Source organism: Felis catus, chromosome X (assembly GCF_018350175.1).
Source record: "Felis catus isolate Fca126 chromosome X, F.catus_Fca126_mat1.0, whole genome shotgun sequence".
Taxonomy (NCBI): Eukaryota; Metazoa; Chordata; class Mammalia; order Carnivora; family Felidae; genus Felis; species Felis catus.
Window position 1 is genome coordinate 97786516 of NC_058386.1, and position 18656 is coordinate 97805171.

The window sequence follows — 18656 nt, forward strand, 5'->3', positions numbered from 1 at the left end:
TACAGGTAAATGATTTGGTTTTTTAAAAAGTAAACAGCAAAACAAAAATGGAAGGGGAATCAATTGATTTAAAGAGGTATAAGAGACATATCAATAATCACAATTTATGGGCATCATGCATTTATTTATTTATTTTCTATTTTTTTTATTTTATATTTGAGAGAAAGAGAGAGAGAGTGCGAGCGAGTGCATGAGCAGGGGAGCAGCAGAGAGACAGAATCTGAAGCAGGTTCCAGGCTCTGAGCTGTCAACACAGAGCCTGACGCGGAGCTTAACCCACCAGCTATGAGATCATGACCTGAGCCGAAGGTGGATGCTTAACCGACTGAGCCACCCAGGTGCCCCTATGGGCATTATTTAGACCCAGATTTGAATACACTGTAATAAAAATCTGCTGAAAATTGAGGAATTATTGCTAAATTTCTTAGGCATGATAACAGCTCTGCAGTTATGATTTTCTCTATCTTTTAGAGAAACATGCTAGATTATGGACAAAATGACATCTGGGATTGGTTCTGAAATAATGGGGGGTGGGCAGTGGAGATTGCCAAAGAGTTGAAACTGTTCAGCTAGGTGATGATTATACAGGGTATCATTATACTATTTTATTTATCATTATTTACTTATAACTTTATGTAATTTTATATATATTTTAACTTTTCCATGATAAAAATTGAAGAGAAAAACTGACGATCTGTGTTTCTTCTTCTTTTCCTTTTTCTTGGCTTTCTTTCCTCTTCTTTTTGTATCTTCATCTGCAAATTAAAGCACATTTTAATTAAAAACAAAAACTTAACTCTAAAACCCTAGTAATTTTGATTAAATATCCTACTGCTGCCCTATTTGCTGTTACAGAGAAATTTATCAATTCAAAAATTTATTGCTACTGATCAAAATATGTGCTAGGCACCAGGGACACAGGAATTAAAGTCATACTAAGCCTTCAGTGATAGAGGTGTTATTATTAACTTCACTGTGTGAGATAATAGTATGGTGATAAGTAGGAAAATGTCATTTTTTAGAAATGTACACAGAAATTTTTAGGGTGGCAGTATGATATTTCTACTTTACTTTGAATATCTCAACAAAAAAGATGATATTTAAAGCAAATGTCAAAATACTAATCCCACGAACCGTGAGATCATGACTTGAGCCGAAGTCAGAAGCTTAACCGACTGAGCCACCCGGGTGTCCCACTAGTTTTTTTTTTTTTTAACGTTTATTTATTTTTTGAGAGAGAAAAAGGGCAAGCAGAGGAGGGGCAGAGAGAGGAGGACAGAGGATCTAAAGCAGGCTCCGTACTGACAGTAGAGAGCCCAATGTGGGGCTCAAACTCACAAACCGCGAGATCATGACCTCAGCCAAAGTCGGACACTCAACCGACTGAGCCTCCCAGATGCCCCAAGCTAGTTCTTTTTAAAGTCAGTTTTATTACAAAAGCACTGCATGCCCGCTGTTGAAGTGAGGAAGGCACGCCGCACGCAAGGAGAGACTGGCATCCCAGGCAGATGGACTTCTGTACCAAGTAACAGAAGCGAGAGAAAGAACACGGACTACTGAGGACACGGAAAGCACGTCTCAGGCTACAGAGGACGCTGCAAGGGTGACAGGGCACGTGTGATTAGACAGGGAGCCAGCAGGGTCCAAACTTTACCCTGAAGGCCACAGAGAGCCACTGAAGGATTGTAAGTAGGGGACAGACACGCTCACACTTGTGCTCTAAGGAAGTTCGCTCTTCCAGCAGTGAGGAAGAAAAGTGACAACGGGGGCCAGGAAACCCAGGTGACATCAGAGGAAAAGACACCTTCATGTCATGTGTCCCCAGAGGTGGCACCCTCTGTCAATCATCAGCCAGGAGAGGGCACAAAAAGGTGGCTTTTTGAGAGGCACCACCCCACAGGGGGTGTCTTCCATAAACCAGCTGCTGGCCCGAAAGGGTCCTTTATGATGTGCCTTTTTATTTATTTATTTATTTTTAATTTTTTTAATGTTTATTTATTTTTGAGAGACAGAGAGAGAGAGAGATGGAGTGTGAGCGGAGGAGGGGCAGAGAGAGAAGGAGACACGGAATCTGAAGCAGGCTCCGGGCTCCGAGCTATTAGCGCAGAGCCCGACGTGGGGCTCGAACTCACGAACCGCGAGATCATGACCTGGGCCGAAGTCAGACACTTAACCGACTGAGCCCCCCAGGCGCCCCTATGATATGCCTTTTTGGAAACGGCACCGAGGTGCCCACCGAGCGTGAGGATGACACACAAGGGCCGCTCCTCGGGGCTGACGCGGCCCTATGGCTTGCTCGCTGCCACACGTCTCCCAGCCCAACCTCGCCCCGGTTCGCTGCCACACGCCTTGTGCAGCCACACACAGCCAGTCGGGAGCCACGCTGCTCAGGCTTGAATCCCAGCTGTGCGACCCTGAGTGCCGCGCGTCCCCGGCTCTAGGACACATTCTACAGTTATCGCGCAGGGCAAGCAGCGACAACGAACACCGAGCGCTTGGCAGGGTGCCTGGCACGGAGGCAGCGAGCGTTCCACAACTCTTGGCTGCCGTTATCGCGTTTAAGAACCTTCTTCGGAAATAAATTCTAAGTAGAATGAGTCGTGAAGCCAGGCTTGCAGAGCGATGCCGGCCTTCTTACCACTGGAGTCCGTTTCAGAGTCAGAGTCACTGTCGCTGTCAGAATACTTCTTGCGTTTTCTTTTAGATGATTTTTTCTTTCTCTTTTTCTTGGACCTTTCTTTTGAATGACTAGACTTCCTCTTCTTCTTCTTCTTCTTTTCTTCTATATAAAACACGGACATAAAATTAACTTCTAAATATTATGATTATCAGTTTTATTGTATTTGAAATACTGATAAAGAACAAATGATAGGCAATTTGAGTAAAAGCGAAGTATATTCAGCTATTTATAAACACTTTTTTCAACTTCTCAATTAAAAAGCTCTGTATTTTAAAAATACCTTCTGAAGTAGAAGCTGAAGTAGTGCTTTTCTTTGGCTCATCATCCTCTACTGGTGTGTGTTCATCAGAGCTGAATTTAAAGAAGATGGTTATAAGAATCAGAAAAGTGATAAAATGAGGAATATAAAAATATGGAATTAAAAATTTTGGGGGTGCCTGGGTGGCTTAGTCCATTAAGCGTCTGACTCTTGGTTTCGGTTCAGGTCATGATCTCACAGTTCATGAGTTTGAGTCCGCATCGGGCTCTGTGCTAACAACAGGGAGCCTGTTTGAGATTCTCTCTCTCTCCCTCTCTGCCCCTATCCTGCTCACTCTCTATCTCTCTCTCTGTCAAAATAAGAAATAAAAAAAAAATTTTCAGTGATGACACTGATTGTCCAAGAACCATTAAAAGCAAACACTGAAATAACTTGGTAAGGGTATAGTTTGAGGGTCTATCACATTCAAAATAATATAATAATCACTTACATTTGCATAATGCTTTAGAGTTTACAAAACACTATTCAAACTGAAAGCAATATGTACGATTTATATTTTCAGAAGAAATCACAGGGCAAATGTATGGAACCATAAGGAAAGATGGAAAAAATTAGAGACAGGAAGGCTAAAGGAAGACTTCATGATTTTAATCTCAGTGTATAAAGGACATATGGTAGAACAGCAACCGTTCTGTCTCCCCAGAGCAATTAGAACCTAACACACTACAAGATACAGAGATTTAATTCTATTGTAGATAATTCTGAAAATGAATATATTAAAATTCTATAATAGTTTAGAAGAGAAGTTTTCATACCATATAATCTTTTTAAAAAAGTTTTATTTGGGGCGCCTGGGTGGCTCAGTCAGTTAAGCGTCCGAGTTCAGCTCAGGTCATGATCTCACACTCCGTGAGTTTGAGCCCCACATCGGGCTCTGTGCTGACAGCTCAGAGCCTGCAGCCTGCTTGGGATTCTGTGTCTCCCTCTCTCTCTGCCCCTCCCTTGCTCATGCTCTATCTCTCTCTGTCTCAAGAATAAATAAAAAACATTAAAAAAATTTTTTTTAAAGTTTATTTATTTTGAGAGAGTGACAGACATATAAAGAGAGAGCATGAGAGCATGGGAGGGGCAGAGAGACACAGAGAGAGAGAGAGAGAGAGAGAGAGAGAGAGAGAGGATCCCAAGCAGGCTCCGCACTGTCAGTGCAGAGCCTGACTTGGGGCTCAATCCCACGAACTGTGAGATCATGACCTGAGCCAAACTCAAGAGTCATATGCTTAACCAAATGAGCTACCCAGGTGCCCCTATCATATAACCTTTTAATCTGAAGATCACATCTGGAATAATTTAGGTATTGCCTGGAAAATTATTTTTAGGGTTCTTTCCAACTCATTCTTTCAGTTCAGATTCTTTGACCATTTTCCAAGGTATCTATAAGAACAAGTTTCAGATAATAATGCTATCACTGTCACAGGATACAAGTTTACCTGTCAAGCACATTGTTTCAACTCAAAGTAGACACAGATAGAGGAGAGGGAAGAAGAACCTCATGAACAGCACCAAAGGGGAAAAAAATAAGGAAAAAAATAATTAGGCCTTCAGATATTGTATTAATTTTAATTTTATTTTTGAGAGAGAGAGAGAGAGAGAGAGCGAGCACACATGCAAGCAGGGAAGGGGCAGAGAGAGGGGAACAGAGGATCTGAAGTGGGCTCTGTGCTGACAGCAGCGAGCCCAACAAGGGGGTTGAATTCATGAACTGTGAGATCATGACCTGAGCCAAAGTCAGACACTCAACCAACTGAGCCACCTAGGTGCTCCCAGGTACTATTTAATACAAGAAAACTAACTAGGGGCACCTGGCTGGCTCAGCTGGTTGACCATGAGAGTTTTGATCTCGCCATTGTAAGTTTGAGCCCCATGCTGGGTGTAAACATTTCTTTTTTCTTTCTTTTTTTTTTTAATTTTTTAAACACTTATTCATTTTTGAGAGACACAGAGACAAAGCGTGAGTGGGGGAGGGGCAGAGTGAGAGGGAGAAACAGAATCTGAAACAGGCTCCAGGCTCTGAACTGTCAGCACAGAGCCTGACGTGGGGCTTGAACTCATGAACCACGAGATCATGACCTGAGCCGAAGTCAGATGCTCAACCGACTGAGCCACCCAGGTGCCCCTGGGTGTAAACATTTCTTAAAAATAAAATATTGGGGGGAGCCTAGGTGGCTTAGTCAGTTAAGCGTCTGAATTTGGCTTGGGTCATGATCACACGGTTCACGAGTTCAAGCCCTACATCGGGCTGTCTGCTGTCAGCATAGGGCCTGCTTTGTTGGATCCTCTGTCCCCTCTCTCTCTGTCCCTCTTCCTCCTCAAAAATAAACATTAAACAAAAACCTTGGGGGGCGCTTGGGTAGCTTAGTCAGTTGGGTGTCTGATTCTTGATCTCGGCTCAGGTCACAATCTCACGATTTATGGGTCTGGGCCCTACATCAGGTTCCTTGCTGGTAGCGTGGAGTCTGCTCGGGTTTCTGTCTCTCCCTCTCTCTGCCCCTCTCCTGCTCTTTCTCACTCTATCAAAATAAATAAACTTCATTTTTTTAAAGTTTATTTACTTGTTTGAGTGAGACAGACACAGCATAAGCGGGGAGGGGCAGAAGGGGGAGAGAGAGAATCTCAAGCAGACTCTGTGCTGTCAGTGCAGAGCCTGATGCGGGGCTCGAACTCATGAACCATGAGATCATGACTTGAGCTGAAACCCAGAGTCTGACACTTCACCGACTGAGCTACCCAGGCGCCCCACGCCTATTGATATCAGCTCAGGTCCTGATTTCACAGTTGTGAGATCAAGCCCCCTGTCAGGCTCTGCGCTGGCAGCACGGAGCCTGCTTGGGATTCTCTCTCTCTCTCTGCCACCCCTCAAAATAAATAAATAAACATTAAAAAAAAAAAAGAGGGATGCCTGGGTGGCTCAGTTGGTTAAGTGTCCAACTCTTGATTTTGGCTCAGGCCATGATCTCATGGTTTGTGGGTTCAAGCCCTGCATCAGGCTCTATGCTGAGGGCATGGAGCCTGCTTGGGATTTTCTCTCTCTGCCCCTCTCTCTCTCAAAATAAACATTAAAAAATGTTAATACATTAAAAAAAAGAAAAGATGAATCCAAAGAGACTTACACCAAGACACGTTATAGTCAGTGTCAACAGTTCGAGATAAAGAGAGAATCTTAAAAGTAGCAAAAGGAAAACAACCAGTTATATACCAAAGAACCATAAGAACCGTAAGCCCATAAGCTGGTTTCAGTAGAAACTTTATAGATCAGAAGAGAACGGCATGATACATTCAAAGTGCTGAAAGGAAAAAACTTACAGCCAAGATTACTCTACTCAGCAAGGTTCTTGCTCAGAAGTGAAGGAAAAATAAGGAGTTTCCCAGACAAGCAAAAGCTAAAGGAGCTCATCAATACCAAACCAGCCTTACAAGAAATGTTAATGGGACTTCTTTAAGTAGAACAGTAAATCATAACTAGAAGTAAGAAAATTATGAAAGGAAAAACCTCATTGGTAAAGGTAAACATATTAAAGGTAGTGGATCAACCACCTACATAGCTAGTATGAAGGTTAAAAGACAAAAGTAGTAAAATCAGCTAGACCTACAATAATTAGTCAATGGAAACAAAATAATGAGATGTAAAATATGATATCAAAACATAAACATTTGCGGGGGGGGGGGATGTAATTCTTTTAGAATGCATTTGAACTTAAGTGGGCATCAACTTAAAATAGATTGCTATATACCTAAGACATTATATATGAACCTCATGGTAACCACCGACCAAATACCTAAAACAGATACACAACCAATGAAAGAATACAAACATAACACTAAGGAAAGTCACCAAATCTCAAGGGAAGAGATCAAGAGAAAAAGAAAGGAAGAGAGCAAGAGAAGAAAGGAACAGAGAAGAGCTACAAAAATAATCAGGAAAAAGTCAACAAAATGGCAATAAGTCCATACCTATCAATAATTACATTAAATGTATATTTATTAAATGCTCCAATTAAAATACACAGGGTGGCTGAATAGATTTAAAAAAACAGGAGATGCTGCCTACAAGAGACTCACTTCAGAGACATACAGACTGAAAGTGAAGGGATGGAAAAAGATATTCCACACAAATGGCAACAACAACAAGCTGGGGTAGCAATAGTTATATCAGACAAAATAGACTGGAAAACAAATTCTATAAAAAGAGACAAAGAAGGACATTACATAATGATAAAGGGATCGATCCAACAAGAAGACATAAAACTTGTAAATATCCATGCACCCAACATAGAAGCACCTAAATACATAAACCAAGTATTAATGGACGTGAAGGGAGAAACTGACAGTAATAGAATAATAGTAGGGGACCTTCACACCCCGCCTACATCACTGGATAAAATCATTCAGACAGAAAATCAATAAGGAAACAGTGGCCTTGAATAACACATTAGACTACATGGACTTAACATATATATACAGAATATCCTATCCAAAAACAGCAGAAAACAGATTCTTTTCAAGTGCACATGGAACAGTCTCCAGGATTGATCCCATGTTAGGCCACAAGACAAATCTTGATAATTTTAAAAAGACTGAAATCATATCAAGCATCTTTTCGGAACACAACAGTATGAAATTAGAAATCAATTATAAGAAGAAAGCTGGAGGGGTACCAGGGTGGCTCCGTCGGTTAAATGTCCGACTTCAGCTTAGATCATGATCTTGCAGTTCATGAGTTTGAGCCCCACATCGGGCAATCTGTTGTCAGCGCAGAGCCTGTTTCAGATCCTCTGTTCCCCTCTGTCTGCCCCTCCCCTTGCTTGCGCACTCTCTCTCTCTCTCAAAAATAAATACACTTAAAAAAAAAAAGGCTGGAAATACACAAACACATAAAGGCAAAACAACTTGGAATTAAACAACCAATGGATCAATGAAGGAATCAAAGAGGAAATTAAAAATGGAAACTCAACAGTACAAAATCTATGGGATGCAGCAAAAGGAGTTCTAAGAGAGAAGGTTATAGTGATACAGGCCCAACTCAAGAACCAAGAAAAATATCAAATAAACAATCTAATCTTACACCTAAAGGAACTAGAAAAAGAACAAAGCCCAAGGTTAGTAGAAGGAAGGAAATAATAAAGGTCAGTCGGTTAAGCATCTGACTCTTGATTTTGGCTCAGGTCATGATCTCATGATTTAGGATATTGAGCCCTGTCACAGAGCCTGCTTGGGATTCTCTCTCTCTGCCTCTCCCCCAAGTGAAAGCACACACGTGTGTGCGCATGCTCTCTCTCTCTCTCTCTCAAAATAAATAAATAAGCATTTTTTAAAAAAAGATCAGAGTAAAAATAAATGAAACACAGACCCCCCCAAAAAACAAGAGAAAATACCACTGAAACTAAGAGTTGGTTCTTTGAAAAGATAAAATTGATAAAACCTTTAGCCAGACTCAGGATGAAGAAAAGGGAGTGCCCATATAAATAAAATAAGAAATGAAAGAGGGTAAGTTACAACCAATACTACAGACATACAAAAATAATCATGACACTACTAAGAACAATTACATGCCAACAAATGGAACAAACTAGAAGAAACAGATAAATTTCTAGAAATACAACAATTGTCCAAATGAGGAAGATTACAATACAGACTGATTACTACTAATGAAATTGAATCATTAATAAAAAAACTTTCAACAAAAGAAACTCCAGGACCAAATGGCTTCACAGGTAAATTCTACCAGTTATTTAATGAGATAATACCTATCCTTCTTAATTCTAAAAAACTGAAGAACAAACTCACTCACTCACCGACTTACTACAAGGCCAGCATTACCTGATACCAAAGCCAAAGACACCACAAACAAAAAAAAATTAGAAGCCAATATCACTGATGCATGTATATATAGATGCAAAAGTCTGCAACAAAATATTAGGAAACCAAATTTTATACTACATTAAAAAGATCATACACCACACTCAAGTAGGAATTATTCCAGAATTGCAAGGATAATTCAATATCCAGAAATCAATGTGGATATACCACATTAACAAAATAAAGGATAAAAATCATATGATCATTTCAATAGATGCTGAAACACCATCTGACAAAATTCAACATCCAAATAAGATACAAACTCAGCAAAGTGGATATAGAGAAAAAATACCTCAAATTAAGAAAGGCCAGATATGACAAACCCACAGCTAACCTCATACTCGACAGTGAAAAAGCTGAAAGCTTCACCCTAAGATCAAGAGCAAGACAAGGATGCCTACTCCCACCACTTTTATTCAACATAATACTGAAAGTCCTAGCCAGAAGACAAGAAAAAGAAATAAAAGGCATCCAAACTGGTAAAGAAGAAGTAAAACTGTCACTATTTGCAAAAGACATATTACATACAGAAAACTCTAAAGACTCCACCATCCATGTTGTTTGTCAATTGTACCTCAAAAAAAATTTCTTTGTGGGCACTTGGGTGGCTCAGTGGGTTAAGCATCCAATTCTTGATTTTGGCTCAGGTCCTGAACTCACAGTTAAAGGAGTTTGAGCCCATGGTGGGCTCTGCACTGACAGCACAGAGTCTGCTTGGGATTCTCTCTCTCTCTCTCTCTCTCTCTCTCTCTCTCTCTCTCTCTCTGCCCCCCCCCCCCAATAAATAAACATTAAAAAAAATCCCTTTTAGGGCACCTGGGTGACTCAGTAAGTTTAGTGTACAACTCTTGATTTCGGCTCAGGTCATGAGCTCCTGGTTGGTGAGTTCAAGCCCCACATCAGGCTCTGCGCAGCCAGTGCAGAGCCTGCTTGGGGTTCTTTCTCTCCCTCTCTCTGCCCATCCGCTGCTCACTCTCTCTCTAAAAAAATAAATAAATACACTGAGGGAGAAGCAGGGGGACCGGGATTTTCTTCATCCTTCAAACACAGCTGTATTGAGGTCAGATCACTTGGAACACCCAGGAAATCAATCTGTGGAGTGGCAGAAGGCTCTCCATGGGTGGAGAGAGACAGCTTGGCAGGATCAAGGTGCGTGTATGTGAATTGGGGGAGACAAAATGGCACAGGCATGGAGGGGAGGGAACCCCTTCTGTGGAGAGACAAAAGGGAGAGAAAAAGAGAGGGGCTGTGAAACCTCTTTGGACCATGGACTCGGGAATGAGAAATACGGTGAGTGCCAGTTTCTATTCTGCAAACAGGCTTAGGAGCTGAAACTCAGAGGTTTCAAAAGTGCCAGACTTTTTCCGGAGTGAATCCGGAGCCGTGTGCACGCACCTGGAGGGGAAGGAGCCGGCCCCGAAGTGCTGTAGCCATCCCTGGGGCGCACCGGGAGAGAACAGTCCCCTTCCTCGAGTACCGTGAGAAGAGGGTTTATTGCCTCCCTAAGAGCAAAAGACCCGGCAGGCGCCAGCCAAAGGCGTTTTACTGGCAGGGCTGAGTGGCACTACACCAGAACAGGGACCGTGCGGTGCGGGATTCTTCAAGACATCGGGTTTTGAATCGCAGCCGAGCGCCTAGGAGGAGCGGGAGACTGTGGAGCAGGACAAGCTGACGGCCCGCGCTGCTCTGTGAGGGCTGCCTGAACAGCGTGGTCCGAGACACCAGGTCTGGGGAGGAGAGACTGGGGTGTCACCATTTTTCTCCCCGACACCAACACGCTGGGACTTCAGGGAGCAGCACAACGGCCCCCAGGGGAGGCGAGACCCGCTTACATTAAACCCCACCCCTCTGTGTCTGGTGACTGCTTATCTACTGGAGGAACACTGACACTGGGTGAACCAGAGGGCCTCTCTTCCAGGCCATCATAGCCACTGGTCCCAGGCACCAACAAGATGACTGTTTTTTTGTCTGTTTGTTCTTTTCTTCTCTTTTTTTCCTTCTACCCTCTCCTTTTTTTCTTTTGGAATCAGGCTCATAGTTTCTGATTTGTTTTTGGTCAATTCTTATTTTATACACACACACACACACACACACACTTTTTTGTTTTGTTTGTTTAATCTGGCATTTTCACTCTATTCTTTCTATACCTTTTCTATCTCTTCTTTAATTTCCTTTCTCTTTCTCAGGATTTAGCCTTATAGTTTTTTTCCTTTGCTTGGTTTTTTTCCCTTTTCATTCTTCTCTTTGAATGGGATCAGGCTTCCCCCCCTTTCCTTTTTTTTCAGGGTTACTTCAATGAACAAATGAAAACACACCTGGTGGAAGGTCCAAACATTCCACCACTACAAGCAAGGAGGAGCTTTGCAGAGGACTGACCAGTGGGACAGAGCAGCGAAATACACAACAGAGTGCACACAACACACCCCATAACACTTCGTGAAGTGCCAGGCCCTGGACAGTGTATGACCCCCTTTTTAATATAGTAGTTCTTCCACATAACGAGCTATTAAAAACATGCAAAAGACAGAAACTTAGCCAAAATGGCAAAACAGAAGAATCCTCCTCAAAAAAAAAATTCAGGAAGAAATCACAGCCAGAGAATTGCCCAAAACATATATAAAAAATACATGTGAACAAGAATTTAGAATCAGAGTCTTAAGACTAATAGCTGGGCTTGAAAAAACATAGAAGACAGCAGAGAATCTCTTGCTGCAGAGATCAAAGACCTAACAAATAGTTATAATGAATTAAGAAATGCTATACATGAGATGCAAAAGAAGCCAGATACAGTGACATGGAGGATGGAAGGAGTAGAGGAGAATATAGGTGAAAAAGAAGATAAAATTACAGAAAATGATGAAGCTAAAAAAAGAGGGAAAGGAAATTACTAGATCATGAAGGGGAGAATTAGAGAGCTAAATGATTCCATAAAACAAAACAGTATCCTTATCATAGGAGTTCCAGAAGAAAAAGAGTGAGAGAAAGGGGCAGAAGGTTTATTGAACAAATTACAACTGAGAACTTCCCTAATCTGGGGAAGGGAACAGGCATCCAAGTCCAAGAGGCACAGAGAACTCCCTTCAAAATCAACAAAAACAGGTCAACACCATGACATATCATAGACAATCTGGCAAAATACAACGTTAGAGAATTCTGAAAGCAGTTAGGGACAAACAAGGCCTTAACCTACAAGGGTAGACACATAAGGGTAGTAGCCGACCTGTCCATGGAGATTTGGCAGGTCGTAAGGGAGTTGCAGGAAATATTCAATGTGATGAACAGGAAAAATATGCGCCAAGAATCCTTCATCCAGCAAGGCTGTCATTCAGAAGAGAAGGACAGATAAACAACAAAGCAGAAAAGAGTATCCAACTGGAAAAAGACAGTCTCTTCAGCAAATGGTGCCGGGAGAACTGGACAGCAACATGCAGAAGAATGAAACTGGACCACTTTTCTTACACCATACACCAAAATAAATTCAAAACGGATGAAAGACCTAAATGTGAGACAGGAAACCATCAAAATCCTACAGGAGAAAACAGGCAGCACCTCTTTGACCTCAGCCACAGCAACTTCTTACTTGACATGTCACAGAAGGCAAGGGAAATAAAAGCAAAAATGAAATACTGGGACCACATCAAGATAAAAAACTTCTGCTCGGCAAAGGACAATCAACTAAACTAAAAGGCAATCTGATGGAATGGGAGAAGATATTTGCAAATGACATATTGGATAAAGGGTAGTATCTAAAATCTATAAAGAACTTATCAAACTCAACACCCGAAAAATAAATAATCCAGTGAAGAAACGGGCAGAAGACATGAACAGACATTTTTCCAAAGAAGACATCCAGATGGCAAACAGACAAATGAAAAGATGCTCAACATCACTCATTATCAGGGAAATACAAATCAAAACCACAGGGAGATATCACCTCACACCTGTCAGAATGGCTAAAGGTAACAACTCAGGAAACAACAGATGCTGGTGAGGATGTGATGAAAGGGGAACCCTCTTGCACTGCTGGTGGGAATGCAGACTGGTGTGCAGCCACTTTCAAAAACAGTGTGGAGGCTCTTTAAAAAATTACAAATAGAGGGGGGCCTGCGTGGCTCAGAGGGTTAAGCGTCCGACTTCAGCTCAGGTCATGATCTCATGATTCGTGGGTTCAAGCCCCACGTCGGGCTCTGGGCTGACACCTCAGAGCCTGGAGCCTGCTTCAGATTCTGTCTCCCTCTCTCTCTGTCCCCCCCCCCCCCCCCACTCACACTCTGTCTCTCAAAAATAAACGTTCAAAAGATTTTTTTAATTATAAATAGAACTACCCTACAACCCAGCAATAGCACTACTAGGAATTTATCTAATGGACACAGGAGTGCTGAATCGAAGGGGCACTTGCACCCCAACGTTTATAGCAGCACTTTCAACAATAGCCAAATTATGGAAAGAGCCCAAATGTCCCATCAACTGATGAATGGATTAAGATGTGGTATTTATATAATGGACTACTACTTAGCAATGGAAAAGAATGAAATCTTGCCATTTGCAACAACATGGATGGAACTAGAGGGTATTACGTTACACGAAATAAGTCAGTTAGAAAGACAGATATCACATGATTTCACTCATAAGTGGAATTTGAGAAGCTTGACAGATAATCATAGGGGAAGGGAAAGAAAAGTAAGATAAAAACAGAGAGGGAGGAAAATCATAAGAGGCTCTTAAATGAAGAGAATAAACTAAGGGTTGATGGGGGTGGGGTAAATGGGTGATGGGCATTGAGGAGGGCACTTGTTGGGATGAGCACTGGGTGTCATATGCAAGTGATGAATCACCGGGTTCTACTCCTGAAACCAAGACTACACAGTATGCTAACTAACTTGAAAATAAATAAATACACAAATAGATTAAAAAAAATTTTTTTTTAAAGCCCTTTGTAAGGCTAACATGTGACATGCAATCTGCCGTTAGGCTGAGAAAAAATAATTCAAAATAATATAAACACATTTGTTTTAATACTGAGCCCTTCTGTGAATAGGAAATTAGCACCCCCATGAATTACAATTTAAAAAGAACAATTAATAAGTTAAGATCCACTAACAACATATTTTAATCATTAGGTAGGTTCAATGTTTTTAAATGTTAAGGGGTAGAATAGCATAAATCACAAGATGAAAAATGTGAGCTATACTTAAAGTTCTTCACTTAACAAAAATTTTTACAATAGTCTCTGGATTTAAACAAATGTTACAGTTTAAAAGTATATTTTCAAGTCACTTACTCTGGTTCTGGATTCTTTGGAGAAAGTCCCCATACTTCAGGAGCTCCCAATTCTCCAATCCTCTCTCTCTCACTTAATCTCCTAGAAGATACAGGCATACAAATTATTAACTCCATGGCCAAACTGTCTCCTAAATCGATAATCAATTCAAAGGGGTCCAGTTAAGTTCTATTTTCCCTTTACGTTTTAAATTTTAAATTAATAAATTAAGTGTAAACTCAACATTTATGATCTCATGTTCTCGACAGTACTATCAAATGGTACAGACTATAGAGAGCCCGAGAGTCCAGGCCAGACAGCCTAAAAGACTGTCAAGTGCATCTGTTCTACCTCATGTATGACACAGCTCCTAACTGCTCATTTCATCTTCTGCAATAGTGGCACAAACAGTTTTCTATTCGGAAATAACTTCTTTGTTTATACACATTTATGAGAGTAAAGAGCAGTCTCTACTTTTGATTTAATCAAACCCATGTTCAGAAACTCAGGAATTAATAAAGAAAATAAAAATGAAGCATTAGAAGTAGAAAATAAAGAGAGCTCTGGAAGTGAAAGAAAAGTTTTATTTTGACTAAAACTGTCCTCAATGGGATACGGGGTTTGTTTTCTCTATTTTCCCTTTAGTTCCTTTTTGGAAAAGGGATATATCCTCCATCTACTCTTGGAGGACATGAAAAAAATTTTTATGCTGTGGTTCCTTTTAGTTTTGCTCATAAACAAACAAACCCAAAAAACTAAGGCTCAATTCCTCAAAGTTTAGCTGCTTGTGACTCCATTTGTTAAAAAAGACAAAAAACAAACTTTTACAAAATAAACTGATTTGATTGCTTGAATATACTAGTTTTTACATCTTTATTCAGGGGAAAAGGTATTATAATCATGCAGAATTAGACTCAGGTTTCCCTTTTGAAGAAACAGCCTAAAAGGGTCATACTTAGGGGCGCATGGGTGGCTCAGTTGGTTGGGCATCCAACTTCAGCTCAGTCATGATCTCACGGTCAGTGAGTTTGAACCCCGCACCGGGCTCTGTGCTGACAGCTCAGAGCCTGGGGCCTATTTCGGATTCTGTGTCTCCCTCTCTCTCTGCTCCTCCTCTGCTCACTCTGTCTCTCAGAAATGAATAAACGTTAAAAAAAAAAAAATTAAAAGGGTCATATATAACCCAACTTGGAATATATGCATACAGGGGGAAGAATGACACGCTGTAGGAACAGTCAAGTTCTCATCCCCACTGCCACCAGCTTCATCTGTACTCTTAAGATAAATTATTCATCTCCTAAGTGTACAAATGCAAATTTCATCCAAGAAGTTCTGACATCTTTTGGTGAGGGTTGTCCGGTAAGAAGCTGGTTGCTTTCTGACTAACACAGCCAGGAGATAACTTGCTGACAAATTTAATTTGGAGAGGTAGGTCTCCAACCTAAGTCAGTACTGTTTTTATCGTTTCTACTTCCATGCAGGAAACTCTAAGACCTAACACTCAACGACTATTTATTAGGTTCCAGGCACTAAATCATTACAACAACTCTAAAAGCCTCGGCACTAATTTTATCCTTTTTTAATTGGTTAAGAAATAAAGCTCAGGGAAGTTAAGAAATGTGCTCAAGTTCACACAACTATTAAGCAGCAAAACGAGGCTTCAATAATAATTCAAAAAAAAAAAAACCCAAAATGTGTGTGGATAAAAGGGAACACTGCTTATAAAGATAATCAAAGTTAATAATAATAATAATAATAATAATAATAATAATAATAAAGCAGAGCTTCAAACTCAGGCAGTCTGATCCTGGAGCCTGTCCTCTTCATCAATGCTTTATTACTTCCCATTCTTGGAAGAAAAAGATTTATGGAGACCTCTCCCCGCGGTCGGAACCTTAACCTCCTCCTCAATGCCTGTGAAACTTTTCAATTTCTTTTCCAACACAGTACAGGTAAAGCACTTAATATAGTGCCTGGCATAACTTAACAGTCAAGCATCAGCTATGAAGGCTTACACAGCAATAATTATAACCTTTTTTCCTTTCTCTTTCTCAAACGATTCACTTTCCCTCTCCAATACTCACTCTCCTGAGAGGACACTTGATTTCGCCCTGACCCCGTTTTTCATGGCCAAACTAGAAACCATTTAACAAGACCCTTTTCAGTGTAGCCTAATCAACAGTTCCGCCGATCACTTTCTCTACATGCAATCGTCTCAGTCTCAGAGGTTTTTCTCCTCTCCGAGATAAACTCTTTGACCTCAAAGCTTTCCCACCTCTCCGCCAAACGTTTCCGCTTCCACATCCCGTTATCACCTCCAACCCGTCCCATCATTCAACGAGCAATGGTTCTGCGCCTACAAAGTGCTAGGCACTCTGCTAACTTTGTGATCAACAAAACGGGGCCGTTCTATTCCATGAGCTCAACCCAGTGCCAAATGAAAGCCCGCTCCACGGGGGCACCTGGATGGCTCAGTCCGTTGAGGCTTCGGCTCCGCTCGCGAGTTCGAGCCCCACGCATCCCGCCGCCTGCCGTCAGCCCGCACGGAGCCCCGTTCAGGTCCTCTTTCTCCCAGTCTCTGCCCCTCCCTCCACTCGCGCCCGCGCGCGCTCTCTCTCTCTCTCTCCGGCTCAGAAGTAAACATTGACAAAAGAAAAAAAAAAAAAAAGCATGCTTTACACGTAATAATGACAAAACCAAGTAAATACTGTAATCCCGTTAGGTCTGAGGCTCTGCACAGCAGCGCTGCACGCCAGGAGCCAGAGGTAGGAGACACCAGGGCGCTGAATGAAGGGGCCGCGGGGAGGGGTGAAAACCGAAGGGAAGAAAAGGGCGAAAAAAGGCGTCGTGGTGGGTGGACAGAAGGGACGGAAACGGGCGCCAGGCAGGCAGAGAGTGAACTGGGGACAGTCAGAAGGGGGCGGGGGGGGGGCGAACCGAAAGTCCGACTCCGGAGGCAGGTGGGCTCCCGCAAGAGAAGGCGTGCCCGTGTCACTCACTTTTGCCGCAAGCTCTCCTCCCTCTCCTTGTCCAGAAGGCTAGGCCACGGCTTGTCGCTCCCGTAGGGGCGTGAGTAGCCGCCATAATACGCGGTCGAAGAGGCCGAAGTGAAGAGGCTGCCCCGCGGCGCCGAGGGCCGCTCTCGGGAGCGTGACCGCGAGCGGGATCTGTAAGACTGGTTTCGGGACCCTTGGCTGAAGCCACCTAGCTGATGGCTGACACCATTCCGGTCCCCAGACCGAGAGCAAGAGTGCGAGCGAGAGCTCGAGCGGGAGCGGCGGCCCCGCGGGGAGCGGGCGGATTTGCTGGGCTTAGGGCTCTTGGACAAACTGCGACGCTTCCCCCCAAAGCCCGAGGCCTCCCCCTCCGGGCTGCGCGAACGCGACACCGGAGCCATCGCCGCCGCCGGGTTCCCCGAGCCGCCGGGTTCCCTCAGCCGCTAGAGAAGGGAGCGCTCTCGCGAGCTAAGGGAGATCTCGGTTGCTTCGGATCCCAGAGCCCGCCGTCGCGCCACCACCGAATGTGAGGAAACCTTGGAAACAGTTCCGGGTACGTCGGCAAATCCCTTCCCCCGACCTAGGTGGGTCTGCCGTCGGGACAGGATGTGTGTATAGGTATAATGAAGCCGGTGGGGCAACCGGATCCACCTATCCTTCCGGTCCCGGGTGAAGCGGCTCAAATTTAAACCGGACTAGAGACCTTGTCTTTTCTTCAGCCTCGAATCGAAATACTTGAAGGGAAGGGCGAGAGGCCCCAGGAGACAGTCCACTGAGCAGCCGTATGAATAACAAACCCAGTATGACTTTATATGTATATGTTTGTGTTTATGTACATGCATGTAGGAGTATACTCACCCCCACACGCGTTTTTTTTCTTTCTAATCTCACACAAAGTAAGGAGTGTTTATCAAAATTGGTGGTAAGCTGTGATGTCAGCACCATTTTGCCCAGTTAGCTTAGAGGGCACAAATTCTGTGTTAATAACTTGAGCATGGGGGTGCCCGGGTGGTTCAGTGGGTTGAGCCACCTACTCGTGATTTCGGTTCGGGTCCTGAGTTGGGATTCTCTCTCTCTCTCTCTCCCTCTGCCCCTCCCACACCCATTCTCTCTCTCTGTCTAAATAGATAAACAAACAAACAAACATTTAAAAAAAAATTACTTGAGCCTGATACACTATAGTTAAGTTTGTAGCCTGGAGAAAACTGCATATTTCGTCTCCAGAAATTCATGTCCTCTTTTTTTTTTTAAATTTTTTTTTCAACGTTTATTTATTTTTGGGACAGAGAGAGACAGAGCATGAACGGGGGAGGGGCAGAGAGAGAGGGAGACACAGAATCAGAAACAGGCTCCAGGCTCTGAGCCATCAGCCCAGAGCCTGACGCGGGGCTCGAACTCCCGGACCGCGAGATCGTGACCTGGCTGAAGTCGGACGCTTAACCGACTGCGCCACCCAGGCGCCCCAGAAATTCATCTCCTCTAATGTGCTCCAGCAAAAGGAATATGTAACCCATTTCTTGTCAGGCCCCATAAACTAGTCCCATCATA

General features: G+C 42.8%; 1 protein-coding gene across 1 annotated transcript in view; it reads right to left on the reverse strand.

The window, feature by feature from the left end:
* The window catches only part of NKAP (NFKB activating protein), a 27162-nt gene extending 9484 nt beyond the window's left edge, over positions 1-17678 (reverse strand). The window contains exons 1-5 of the mRNA XM_004000839.5: positions 17112-17678; positions 14134-14214; positions 2961-3031; positions 2639-2782; positions 692-755 (exon numbers count right to left, since the gene is read on the reverse strand). Of these exons, the coding sequence (XP_004000888.1) occupies positions 692-755; positions 2639-2782; positions 2961-3031; positions 14134-14214; positions 17112-17509 (758 nt within the window). The 5' untranslated portion in view covers positions 17510-17678. The remainder of the gene's footprint in view (positions 1-691; positions 756-2638; positions 2783-2960; positions 3032-14133; positions 14215-17111) is intronic.
* Between the last annotated feature and the right edge of the window lie 978 nt (positions 17679-18656).